Source organism: Dicentrarchus labrax, unplaced genomic scaffold, assembly GCF_905237075.1.
Source record: "Dicentrarchus labrax unplaced genomic scaffold, dlabrax2021, whole genome shotgun sequence".
NCBI lineage: Eukaryota > Metazoa > Chordata > Actinopteri > Moronidae > Dicentrarchus > Dicentrarchus labrax.
Window position 1 is genome coordinate 31405396 of NW_026136711.1, and position 13821 is coordinate 31419216.

The 13821-nt window shown below is 40.5% G+C and overlaps 1 protein-coding gene across 2 annotated transcripts; it reads left to right on the plus strand.

Moving 5' to 3' along the window:
• Positions 1-748: 748 nt before the first annotated feature.
• On the plus strand, positions 749-13523 carry osgn1 (oxidative stress induced growth inhibitor 1). Of its 2 annotated transcripts, XM_051414059.1 has the most exons (9): positions 749-965; positions 6297-6359; positions 6493-6601; positions 7521-7657; positions 7809-8000; positions 8660-8751; positions 9656-9855; positions 9964-10307; positions 10575-13523. In XM_051414059.1, the coding sequence occupies exons 3-9, from the start codon at positions 6553-6555 to the stop codon at positions 11172-11174; spliced, it is 1614 nt and encodes a 537-aa protein (XP_051270019.1). In that variant the 5' UTR covers positions 749-965; positions 6297-6359; positions 6493-6552; the 3' UTR covers positions 11175-13523. The 2 variants fall into 2 exon arrangements, with proteins under 2 accessions (XP_051270019.1, XP_051270018.1); XM_051414058.1 differs by lacking the exon at positions 6493-6601 and having other exon boundaries at positions 750-965.
• The last annotated feature ends 298 nt before the right edge of the window (positions 13524-13821 follow it).

A 13821-nucleotide genomic window follows, 5' to 3' on the forward strand; every position in this document is an offset into this window, starting at 1 on the left:
TTTATTTATTCATTTAGTTAGATTTGTTTGTTTTTTTTTTTTACTATTTTTATTATCAGTTTTCTACGGAAGCACATTGCATTCACTTGAAAAAAAAAAACTGTTTTTCTGACTAATTTTTTTCCCCTGTTTTTCTGAGTAATTCTTTTCCTGTTTTACGGTGTAGTTTTTTTCTGTTTTACGTGGTAATTTCCCCCCATGTTTTTCGTAGTAGTTTTTTTTCAGAAAATCAGAAAAAAAATTACTAAAAGACCAAACTATAAAAATAAATTAATCTGAAAAAATCAAATAATTACTCCGAAAAACAAAACAAAAAATAAAATTTCAAGTGAATGCGATACACTTCTGTAGTTTCCTCTCTTTTTTTATTATTAATTAATAATTTAGTAAAGGTTTGATCTCGTATTTATTTATTTATTTAATTTTATTCAATTAAAAAAAAATACATTTTTATTAAAAGTTTGATCTCTTTTTTTATTTTTTTAATTAGCAGTTGGATCTCGTATATATATATATATATATATATATATATATATATATATATATATATATTAATTAAATGTAATTTAATGTATGTTTTAGTCAGCCCCCCGTTGCGTCATCCTCGAGCCACGATCTTTGTTCGTTACGAGAGCATGGGTGAGGGAGGGGAAAGGGGAGGGTATGGAGGGAGGGGGGATAGGGAACAGGTCTCTGCTGATTGGCTGGCGGGCCGGGCTGCCTGTAGCGGTATATAATCTGTGGGCAGCGCGGAGAGGCAACCGGAGGTTTTGCGTAGCACATGTACGACAGAAAGCGGATAAAAAGCGCGGAACAAAAGCTGCGTAATGTCTGACTGAGAGGCAACAGAACCGAACCGACACCTCCACAGAACACAGCCTCCTCCCCTCTGAACGGGTTCCGACAGCTGGAAGAGGAACACACACAGACACACAGAGAGAGAACCGCATCACCAGGAAATATCTGTGAGTATAAACCTGCAGTTCATAAAGCGGTGCGTGAGGCGCATGCGGGAGTGTGTGCGTTAGACGTGAGTCACTGGTGCGTTATGGTAACGGAGGGCAGTGGAGCGGCAGGTCACCTCAGCGCACACTGACTGATGTGAGTCATGCAGTTCACCGGCCGGTGGGTGGGTCGTCCCTGCAGACAGACAGACAGACAGACAGACAGGCAGGCAGGGACTTCTCCCAGTGTTTCCAATAGATAGATGGTGCTGGAAGAAGGATTCGGATGTTTTATTTGAGTAAAAGCAGCAAAACTGTGTCAAAAAATAGTTCTTACAACAAGTATTATCATCAAAATATCAAATATGGACCATTTCAGGATGTATATTGTGTTTAATAATTGAAAAGTATTTAATTACTGTATGTAACCTATACAAATATACCATAATTTATTAGTTTATGTATGTTTTGTATTCATCATAAAAATCTACAAAGTAACTAAAGCTGTCACATGAATGTAGTGCAGTAAAAAGGAGTAAAAAAAAGTAGTATAAAATGGAAATATTCAAGTTAAATAGCTTCAAGTCGTACTGTAGTAGGCTGCAGCACATGAATGAAAGTACTTACTGTAAGACAAGTTGTGTTTTGGTACATTGGGGGGAAAGTGTAAAGACATTTCATTGATGGCGAGGTGGAGCTAATGTTAACTGTATGTTTAAATCTACGACAATGCATCATATTTTCATACAAGGTCTTAAACTGAAAGATAAACAGTAACTACAGCTTCAATGCAAATTCAGTGGAGGAAGTAAAGCAGTATTTCCCTCGCCAATGTTGAGCTTCAGTCAATCAGTCAATCATTGTGTTTGGGATGCATAAGATCGGGCCTGGAGACTTAAAATGACCAAAAAAACCCCAAAATATTTTGTTTATGATGATATCAGACAGAGAAAAGTGACAAATCCTTGTGTAAGACTCAGTAATAAACTAACCAACAGACCTTTTTTTACTACTAATAAGTTTGATGATCTTTTATTATCACACAGCAGTTTATGAGGAACAGATCTCCTGTCTCTCAGACTTTTGCGGCTCCACAGATTCCAGCGGGCGTTTTTCGTCGTTCAGTGGGCAGATAATTAAAATCTCATTAGCCGTCTGGCTGGTGCAGATGGCAGACGAGCCATCGTTCAAACCTCGGGATGCTTTTAGGACGGCGTCAGTGCAGGTGCCATATGGAGAATCTCTGAAGTGTGTGCCAGTGTCAAGAGACGGTTGCGTGGCATTAAAGATGGCTTGAATTAAAAAGAGTGTATTAGAATAACATCAGCGGCTGGATGAGACGGAGGGCTTTGCTATTTGCAGCAGAGGAATTTGACTCCTGAGTCACATTGACGACTACAAGCTGGTTTTTCTCTAAAACAAATTTTTTTTATTCAGAAAAGACGTCAAAAACATGATCTAAACTTATTCTTCTTCCATAAAAGAGGTTAAAAGTTATGGTAGAGGTCACAGTTGTGTCAGCAGTGGGGACATTCGTTAAAAGGACGTCAGTGACTTCATTGGGTGTGGGTTGTTTTTTCCCCACCGTGCTAATTGCAAAATCTGGAGTAAACTGCAGTCTTTGTTTTCCTCTTTATTTAACATCTATCAGCTCTTGAGGTCTTCGAGTGGCGGTTTGGGTTTGTGATTATGTGAACGTGAGAAACTGATTTAAAACACGAGTTGCATCATCATCATCATCGTCCGAGGAAGTCAACACATTATGAGTGTTTGTGATTGTTTGTAATGATTGAGGCCTGCACAAGGAAGCCCACACACATATTTGTGAGTGGTCATGCATGCACACTTAGGAAGTAGCGTTATGTCATTGCTGTCAGAGCCGTGTTGGTAATAAGTTACCTTGAGTAAACTTTCACTTTTGCGTGTTGAAGCAGGAATCAAATAAAACCAGTTCTTTATTTGTTTGTTGTTTAGATTGTAGACAGTGTGATGTTATCGGATTAAGTTAAGAAGCTATTTGAGAGTACAGTAAAGAAATTAAAGTACAATAAAAGCTGACTCAAAACTCATTATTATCCTTACTTAACCATGAAAACATATCCTTATATCCTTGCTTACAGTATCACAATATATTATATAACCCTTGTAACATGATACTTTTTACAGTCTTGCCAATACTAGAGACAGACCGATATGGGTTCTTTGAGACCGTTATCAACATATCGTGAAGTTTTGAGCTGGAATGAAAACAATTTTGCGCTGATACGACTCTGCAACAGCACTCGGACGGCTGCTTTCTTAAACTAATCATTTTACGAAAGAGTATTTAACTTAAACATTCTTTAACGTGTAAAACAGTTTAATATATACATACAATATCAGTCAATTCTAGAAATGAAAGCTGAGAAAATAAAGAATAAATATAGATAAAATAAATAGCTAAACATTACATTACACCAGTAATGTAAGAAGTATTTTTGCCTTATATACCGGAAAAACATAACGTATACGCCGATACTGATGCGATATACGAGCCAACTCACAGCCCTAATGCAGATAAAGTTGTATTTCCTTTTGAGGCAGTGAAGTTGTTCTTTTTAGTGCTCAGAGCATCAAAAAATGACATTTTGAAAATCTCAACATGAGTCGTTTTGTGGGGGAGGTGGAAGACGTCACTGGTGATTTGAGTGAACGGCTCCTTCGGCCAACACGCAGCCACAGTTTCCCAGCTGGAAGTTATGGATTTTGTGTCTGTCTCCAGTTTTCTGGAGGGAAAACCCTGAGAGACAGGTGAGCTGAAGGTCAGCAAACAGTCCTTGGGCTGATACGTACTGTGTGGCTCGTTCATTTTGATTGTTATAGAGTTTCACACAAAAAAAACTCAGCAGATTAAAGTTTTTCCTGCATGAGAACAACTCACCGTTTACAGTAAATACGGGCCTCGGCTTACAATACGTTTCCAGTAATAGTAAATGAGTGGAAAAGGAGAGACAACACAAACAGAGAAATGTCAGACTCTTTATGCAGATCTGATTTCCTCCAGGTTTCATTATTTTTCGTCCAGTTTTTTTTATTCGATAGCTAAATGATCCCCTTTTTTATGAATAAACACAGAACAATGGGCTCACTGACTGTGGTTCTGTACTGTAAATCAGGGGTTAATCACATTTTCCTCGGCCAACATACTTTACATATAAAGCGAAGGAAAATCTTTTATCCGGTCAAGTCAATTCCACAAGTAAACCGGGCCAGTAGGGCTGCACATAGTCATGTACAGTGTGTGTGCGTGCTCTCCAGTAAGCCCCTGGAACACACTCTGGTCTGGGCTCGGTGCCAACCTCCGCACTGCCCTTATGTAACCCTCTTTATCTCTCCCCCACCTTCTCTCTTTTTTTTTCACTTATTCTGGTTCATTCGTTCCTCTTTCCCGCTCCTTTACTCCTCCTTCTCCCTTTTGCTCTACTGCTTCACTCTCGACCTTATGTTGTACTTACTTACCGACTTACTGTCTGTGTAAGCATGACTCTGCAGATTGTTAAAAGCAGCCGCCGCCACGCACCGCTTTCCCCCCCTGCCGCTGCCCCGCCTCTCCCTCTGCAAGTGTACATAAGAGTGAGATCACCGTGGACATGAGCTACTGTATATTCTGTTTCACTCCTCTCTGTCTGTCTAAGCCCTCCTGCCACCCCTAACACCTCCTACAACCCGGTGCATTCAGCTGGGTTTTAACATGTGGGAGTGGAGACAGACAGAGTTTGTTTCTGTGCAGGAAGAATGTGAACAATGAGCTTCAAGGGGAAAGCGAAAGTGTCCACTGGCACCAGCGTTGCACCTCCTTAATTTTTGCTGTTCGTCTGATCACTAAGGCTGTGTGATGCATGTCTGAAGAATACCAGAATATCAATGACTGTCTGTGATCTCGTTTAGTTTTAGTTCCTCATTTTGGACACTAGTATAAAGGCAAAGTTCTTGTGACTTTTAACATTTGAGAACTTTGGCTTCTTTATTACATAAAAATGAAACAATTGTGTAGAAATATATGTTTATATTTCTTAAAAAAGGGATTAAAAAAATGTATTATCAATACTAAAACTCAGGTATTTATCAGCCCTATTGTCAAAAATATCAAAAAACATCCCAAGTTGTTGTCTGTTGCAGAGAAGAAGTTCCATAAAAAATTCAAAAAAGAGAAAGAGTGGCCATCCCTGTCTGGTGCCCCTGTGAAATGTGAATCTTTGTGACAGTTGTTGCCATGGTGCTTTCATCCTGCGAATGAAAGACTCTCCAAGGCTGAATTTTACAGAAAAGAATAAAGAAGATCCGACCCTAGGTATCGCCATAAATACCTGTTTCTGTCTCTCTCTGCTGCAAATACAGCCAGAGGTTTCATCCAGCTGCCTTTTAAATGAACTCTAACTTAACGAGAGGAGCTGGTCCTTGTTTGTGCACATGCATGTTGTGGTGAAATATGAGCTGACTGCTGCCAGCGGGACCTTGGGCCGTTAGCATCCTGTGATACGCTGAATAAACCGTCTGTGCGGCTGACCCTGCCTAGCATAAGTCATGTGATGCATCCAAAGTTATTGGTCTTATTTAAAGTGTGCAAAAACCACGTTATTGTGTATTTCTTTGCACACGACGAAAATGTTTCCAGCAGAACAAAAGAAACCTTCTGACATCCTCCTCGTGTGCTTAATGGGTGGAGACAGAAACTCGCATAATGCTCACAATAAATCATGTTTACAGTGTCAGATGTATGAATGAGAGTTGATGGTGTTTAGTGTTGTATGACGTATTGTCATTGTGGATTACAGCAGAGAAGTTACAAAGTAGATTTTCAGAATCATTTTTTCAAAAATTGCACATATTTTTTTATATCTGTAGATTTGTTTTATCTCCTTTTCTCATCTCTGCCTCAAGTAGATGCCTCACCTAACCCTGAGGTTACACACACACACACACACACACACACACACACGCACTCTCACTTTGTAGGTGGTTTTAAGTGTGTGTTTAACCAACATATCTGGGTGTCTTTGTTTACTTGAGGTCATGCTGCTAGTTGCAACTTTGAAGTCAGACTGGGGAAGTGTGTGTGTGTGTGTGTGTGTGTTTGTTGTGTGTGTGTGTGTGTGTGTGTGTGTGTGTGTCAGAGGTCAGTGGAAATGTACTGACTGACCGACTGTTGACTGGACTTGGCAATGATTCACTAATTCACTGTTACTCTACTTTCTCGGTCTTAGATAATAGTGTGATAACATAGATTATAATTATATTGCAGGAATAATAATAATAATAATAATAATAATAATAATAATAATATTAATATAAATTATGTTTTTCTCTCCTCAGTCAAAATGGATCTTCATGATAAAGAAATTCTCCCTGGAGAGATTTTGCCTGTGGTGATCATCGGTAAGAAACACACTCATACATCCACACACACACACACACACACACACACACACACACACACACACACACACACACACACTATGGTGTCACATGCACACATGCATAATTGCACTTTGTCATTTTGATGATGCAGTGGGAAGCTCCAAAGGAGAAGCAGCTAGATTTGCTCAGAGCAGACTTTCTGTTCACTGTGATGGATCAACCATCTCTGGTGCAACTGGACGCAAGAAAAAGAGCTGAAAGTAAAAGAAATATAATGTTTAATATGTATTTATTCTGCGCCAAATGTCATAGTGATCTGCCAAAACAGCAAGGTAATAAAACACCGCAGTGCATGAAGAAAGTGCTGGGATTAACACAATGATTGCTAATAATTGCACACAGGCTAATTGCTGTATAGCCGTAGGAAGTGTTGACATCCACAGCAGGAAGTGGTGTGAAATATATGTGGTAGAAAGTTTGTTAGATCTTAAGAATGTGCTTTATTAGAGGTTTGTTTACAATGAAAACTCAAAATACATCTACAGGCAAATAACTTTATAAAGCTGTAATAAAAAGATAAATATTATATTATATATTATATAATAAGTTTCTGGTTCCAAAAGTCCTTAATTTGTTATGTTTTTGTCTGTGCAGATGAGGAAAGGATTAATTGTTTTAGATGATGTGGTAAAATGTTTAGTTGGTTTGCTGAAAAGTGAACGTGTGATATCCTTTAGTCATTGTGAGCAGGCGAAAATGAGTTTTTACTGCTTTGCATTTGGCTTCTGTGTGTGTGAGCTGAGTCATTGCCTTGTTGTACAAGTTAATATTTAGCATTCAAACTTGCTGAGTCATGCTGCGGTCCCATTGAGTTTTATTTCAACATTCAGTGACTGTGCAGTTATTTTTCCAATTTCACAGCATATTTTCTGTCTGCAAAGCTTTTAAAAAAAAGCAGAATAATAATGCAGGGTATTGTTCTTCTTATTATATTATTATTACAAAGACCAAACTCCCTGATTACTGCAGGTGTAACCATAGCAACCAACAGACACACAATAACACGGTTACCAGAACTTTATGTGGATTGTCTGTGCAACTGGAAACCAAACACATTGCTCAGTTCAGACAACCTGACGGACTGAAACTCACCTCTGTGTGTGCGTCTCTGTTCATCAGGTAACGGCCCGTCAGGGATCTGTCTGTCATACCTGTTGTCAGGTTACACCCCCTACCTGTCACCTGACGCATCACACCCTAACCCCCTGCTGCACAGCAAGCTGGGAGAGCAGCCTCACCTGTCACTGCTGGAGCAGGTAACACACGATCACACTGACAGTCGCTCGTTTTTGTGACAAAGAAATAATAGAAAATAAAACTTTATCTATTCAGTGAAGGATCATAAATGTTCCTCACAGTCTCTCTCTCTCTCTCTCTCTCTCTCTCTCTCTCTCTCTCTCCCCCCAGGATTTGGAGTACCTGTGTGAGGGGTTGGAGGGGCGGTCGTCCAATCCCGTGGCCGTGCTGTTTGATTCGCTGCTGCTCCCCGACAGTGACTTCGGATTGGACCACACGTCTCCGTTGGAATGGCGATACGAGCCGGAGCGTGCGGTCCCTCACCTGGTGCTGGGGAAGGGTCCGCCGGGAGGAGCCTGGCATGTAAGTAGCTAGAATGATTATAGATTACTGATTATTTAGTCTGTTCCAGACTTAAAATACCAGAGATGAGGTCTGTTTACAGTTTTGAAATGGTTATATTCTTTTGACTTGTGTATGTTAGCCTCGTAGAATCATCACTAATGTCGTTGCTGTGTGAGAATATTTGAATAAACAAATACATTTGGTTTCTAAGGTGCCCTTGGGTCACATGACGTCTCAGAATGAATTTGTTTCATGTCTCATTACTGACACCTGTAGTTGTTTTCACAATAATAACCCACATGCCCTCAGATTACAGCACAGAACAGGAATAATACCATCCACTAAACATACATTAACTTATTTTTTAAACTTGAAATAATATGAAAGTATTCCTGACATGCTGAATCACATTGCATAACAGGATCTTTGTCCATGACTATGTAGACAGATAGCAGACATTATGGTAATGTGTGCAAACAATCTTTGGTTCCCCATGTGAGCTGCTTATTTGCACACAGTGGCATTGCTCTGTGCTCGTGATGCAAAGAGACTGAATTGAAACTCTTCTGTTTGTTTAAATGTCTGACAACTGACCGCTCTGAAACTTTCCTCTTTTATAGAAATCTATAAAGATCAATACAGCTGAGTGACTTTAACTGTGTGTGTGCTGTTGGCAGGCCATGGAGGGCTCCATGCTGACTCTGAGCCTGGCTAACTGGATGGAGCTTCCTGGACTCAAACTGAAAGACTGGATGAGAGAAAAACGCAGGTCTGTTCACAATAAAACCATCAAACTTAGTTAACAATACATGTGACTCACATAACCGCTCTTCATGTGCCTTAAACACACACCAGGTTGTCGTGCATTTTTCCAAAAAGGCTCATTTACAGTTGTGTAACACCAAAAAGATGTTAGAGTCAGCTGTATGTGCGAGATAACAGACAGCTACGGGGTCGACTCCAGACCGAGAACAAACTTGTCAACCAGCCATTAAAGTTACTAGCTGGGCGACAACCCGAAGCTAAAAGGTGTTAGTTTATGATAACATGAATAAAGTTGTTAGTGAGCTTATCCCTCTGATAACTGCATTAAAAGTGATTGGCTAGCTGACAGTCTGATGTGAAAGGAAAATAACTTACAACCTGAGTTTAATTGGTGTAGTTTCACCTAATATATTTGTAGGTTATTAAGACTGAATACGCACTCTGAACCCACACTGTAATGATAGCTGAGCTGTGGTTAGCTCCAAACAATACGACATTATCTAAACTCCAGTGGAATGACGAGTTCCCAGAACTGAGTTATTCATGGCCGCTGCAAAGGATGTGTGTGTTACTCATGTGTTTGTTTTTCAAATGACTCTGTCCCAGCTGAACCTCACTCGATTTACATTAAAAAGAAATTTGTTACCATAACATCTGATTTGAATTGGACCTTTATTGTTCCTGTTCCTCTTTCACATATTGTTTTACTGACAGGAGTTCTACAACAGTGTTTTCTTTTATTATATAAATGTTAAACTAATAAAACGATGTCACAATTTCTGGTAAATATCTTGTAAAATAATTTCTTAGTCTTAAATTATATATAAGAAATCCTCCTGTGTTGTATTTAAACATATCTTTGTGTATATTTTGTATTTAAAGGTGTTTTCATATTTATTTTATTCCAGAAATGTACGAAACGACCGTGCCACACCGGCAGAGATAGCCTCCTACTACCAACACTACGTTTCCCAGATGTCCCTGGAGCAGAGCTTCGCCTGTGGAACCACCGTCACCTCGGTAACCAGACAGCCCGGCAGCCATGAGGGGTCGCCGCCCTGCTGGAGAGTGACGGGACAGCAGCGCAGAGAGGGGGAAGAGCTTGGAGGTACGGTGAATGAAAACACTCATGATTAAAGTTGTAGCATGTTGTTTAAAAAATGTAAGACGGCCGCATGTTAACCTTCACTTTCCTCCCTCTTCCTCTGCCTGCTAGATGGGTCTTCTGTTTCGGAGGAGGTGCCTTTCTCCCTGCTGGCCCACAATGTGGTGTTGGCGACGGGGACCCACGACATCCCGGCCAGGCTCGGCGTGGAGGGCGAGTCCCTGCCCTTCGTCTGCCACTCTTTCTGGGAGCTGGAGGCAGCCATCTCTCGAGGTGAACTCGACCAGTCGTCAGACCCGGTGCTGGTGGTGGGGGCGGGGCTTACAGCGGCCGACGCGGTACTGGCCGCCCACCATCTCAACACGCCAGTCTACCACGCCTTCAGACGCTCGGTCACAGACCCCGGCCTGATCTTCAACCAGCTGCCCAAACTGCTCTACCCAGAGTACCACAAGGTGAGGAGCGTTTGATACCTGAAGCCGCTGAACGTTTGCAATGTTTGCAACAGTATTTATGGGAGTGTGTATTTTCTGTAACCTTGTCTACAACCTGCAGAAAAACACACATGCTTGATAAATTACTTTCCTCATTGACCAATCAGTTATTCAGTCAACTGATGGATCATTCATCTAATATTTTTGTCCTGCTTTGGTGCAACAAAAGCATGACTTTAAAGGCTTAAGTTACATCTCAACTATTATTTCCTGTCCTTTGACCTGCAGGTTCACCAGATGATGACTCAGCAGCAGTACCGGCCGAACCCTCCGCCACACGACCCTGCTCAGAACCTCCGTGACCACTCCACCCCTTCCTCCCTCCCTCCATCCTCCTCCACCACGTCTTCGTCCCCCTCCTCCTACCCGGGTTACCTGAGCTTCCCACGCTACAGGGTCGTGGCGTTCCGACCCGACCAGAAGTGCGTTCTGGAGTCTGACTCGGGCCAGCGGACGGTGGTCCAGGTTTCCAAGGCCCTGGTTTTGATCGGCGCTCACCCAAACCTTTCCTTTCTGGATGACAATGGCCGCTCGCTCGGCATCGACCCCAACGAGACAATCTCGTGCCGGAGGAACCCGATCGAGGTCGACCCATTCACGAACAACGTGGTCACGGCAGACGGACCGGGCATGTACGCCATGGGGCCGTTAGTTGGTGAGAACTTCGTCCGGTTCCTGAAAGGAGGAGCGCTGGCTATCGCTAGCGACCTCGCCAAGAGGCAGAAGGAGGGTTGGGGGAGAGAAGAAGGGGATTTAACCACAGACAGATGGGTGGACAGACAGGTGACCACACAGACAGAAGCAGAGGTTTGTGTCGTGGATTCGTAGCAGGTTTCCTTAGACGGGAAGGTTGATTGGACTGAGGAAAACCAACTCTGATCGGATCTGACCTAATGGATCCAGATAAAACAGGAACTGCTGCAAACAAAAACCACAGCTCATGTTTTCCAGAAATCCCAGAGTTGGGATATCAGACACGCTGCTAAGTTGTTTCAGGGTGTGAAACAGGCAACGAATGCGTTCCCACGACTGGACTTGCACTGATTTTGAATAGGTCTCATAAGATCTACTGCAGATCTGGTTTGGCAAAAAGAGCAGCTTGAGAGATGCCGACAGTTGTGCTGGCAGAATCCTTCAGAGAGACGAGTCATATGTAAGTTTGAGAGATGGAGGAAGAATGAGAAACAGACACTGTAGCGAAGGACAGAAAGATGGTGCGTTCGGGTTATCCCCGTTAAAGTAAAAAAAGCTTGAAATGTACATACTCACCACCTGGAAGTTGTTCTGAAAACTCCACCATGACTTTATGCGTTTGATTCTCATCCCTGCCCTCTGGTGGTCAAACGATTCAATGCTGAGATTCTTTCAAAATGACCTCAAACATATATCTTCCACGTAGTTGGCATTTCTGTAAAGTAGTTTCTTACTGGTAATGTGTCAGATATGGTATGGTAAAACTGTACCTGTGTACTTTTAAAGGACCAGTGTGTAGGATTAAGTGCCATCTAGCGGTGAACCTAACTTAACCTAAACTACAGTGGGCGTAAAAACTTGAAACGGTCTTCAGCCAGTGATTGGTTTGTTCATTCTGGGCTACTGTAGAAACATTTGTAGATAAAAATGGCTCATTGTAAGGTAACAAAAACACAATGATCCCCATATTCAGGTGATTATACACTAATGAAATACATACCTATGAATATTATATTCTACTTCTGCCAATAAACCCTCCTAAATGTTACACACTGGACCTTTAAATGACTGCCTAACATGTTCAGGCTTATACAATCAAACGCCTGAGCTGATGCCTGGCTCCTATTATTTACGTCCTGCAGTGGAAGGTAGAAAAGAAGTGGAGAAGTGAAGAGCAAGAAAAGGATTAGAGAAAAATCCTGAAAGTGATCCTTATAGTAGAAGTTCTGGTTTTGGGTTCTTATCACTCAGAGAGCCTTGATCACTACTTACTGCAGTCAGCATCATACATGACCAAAACGTGTTGCCTCAGCCTCGCTGTTTTTAAATGCACGATGGGGATAGTTACAATACTTCCTATTAAGTCAAGAAGTGTAATATTGCCACACTACACTGTCACACTTTGTTTCCACAAAACAAACTGGTTGAAGGTTAATCCCTGCTTCTTTCTTTATATCATTTTCTATGCGTTTGTATATTATAGGTTTGCTTTTTCCTGACTCTATGGTGCTGTGCTTTATTTTTCAGTCATGTAACAAGCAACTGTACCTACCTGATATCTCTGAAAAACTTTTGGTGATTATGAAAAATGTTATACACGTAACAAATTAACAGAGAAACATAGATATAGATATATTTTTTCTATAATTCCTCGCACTGAAAATGTTGAATTTGCAGTTTTTGTAAGAACAGTTAGGCTTCTCAAAGAGTTCGGCTTCTCTGTGAACAATAATATAACAATGAATGGATGACAGATAACCAGCACTGGTTTTTAAGTTCTGTTTGTGTTGGTGTAGTGTTACCAACGGATGCTATTTCCACATGAATCTACCACTTCTGTAACTTCAAAAATAACAAGGAAAATTCTCTTCCGTGTGTTTTTGGTTTAAAAGAAATCACATGAGAATAATAATGTGGAAATTTAAATCATGTTGATTTCAACTGTAATATACATTTTTTTTAAAGTAAAATCTCCATTTATAATACCCATTGTTGGTTTTTATCATGGGGGACTAAGCAAATAACTGAGAAGCTGTAATCGTAAACAATGACTTAAAGAACCAATGAATTATCATAATTTGTGCCAGCTAAGTTTATGTCATTTGATTAATTAATTGGCAGATTTTTCTTCAGTTGAGTTCAAAATAAAATGGCCTTTTTTTTTTACATTAACATCCTACATACTTATTATTTCATGTCTGTTTTTATTTAAGGTTAAATACATTTAAGTTAAATTCAACACTTTATGCCTGAATGCCGATCGTGGTCTGTGATCCACAGGAGGCCAGCAGTGCCTTAAGACACATTATTCACAGCAACATATTTCATTGCCTCCATCTGAATGTCTCTTTTTATTATCATGTCCACTGTTTTTTTTAACACAACCTGTTTGTATGAATGGGGTGATTTATAAATCAAACTAAGTTTCCATCAGTACTGACAGTTTGTCTGTGGGATTCTATTAAAAACCAGTTTTTCAGCAAACGTATCTGTTTTTCTCTCTGTCTGTGGATTGTTTGCTGTCTATCACAAGCCAGCCAGTGTGTAGTTTCTTCTTTGTGTTATTCAAGGATTCAAGGTTATTTAATCATTTACAACGTAAGGTTATATAACGAAATTCAGGTTTAAGCCTCTTTATGGTACTCTTAAAGCAAATATATATATATATACATATATGTACAATGTAAGTATTGTGTTATAGTTTTGCATCTTAAGACGTTAAAACCAAGTTTATACGTTCATTTTCAATGTGGAACATTTGCTGTGATTTAGGGGGAGACTG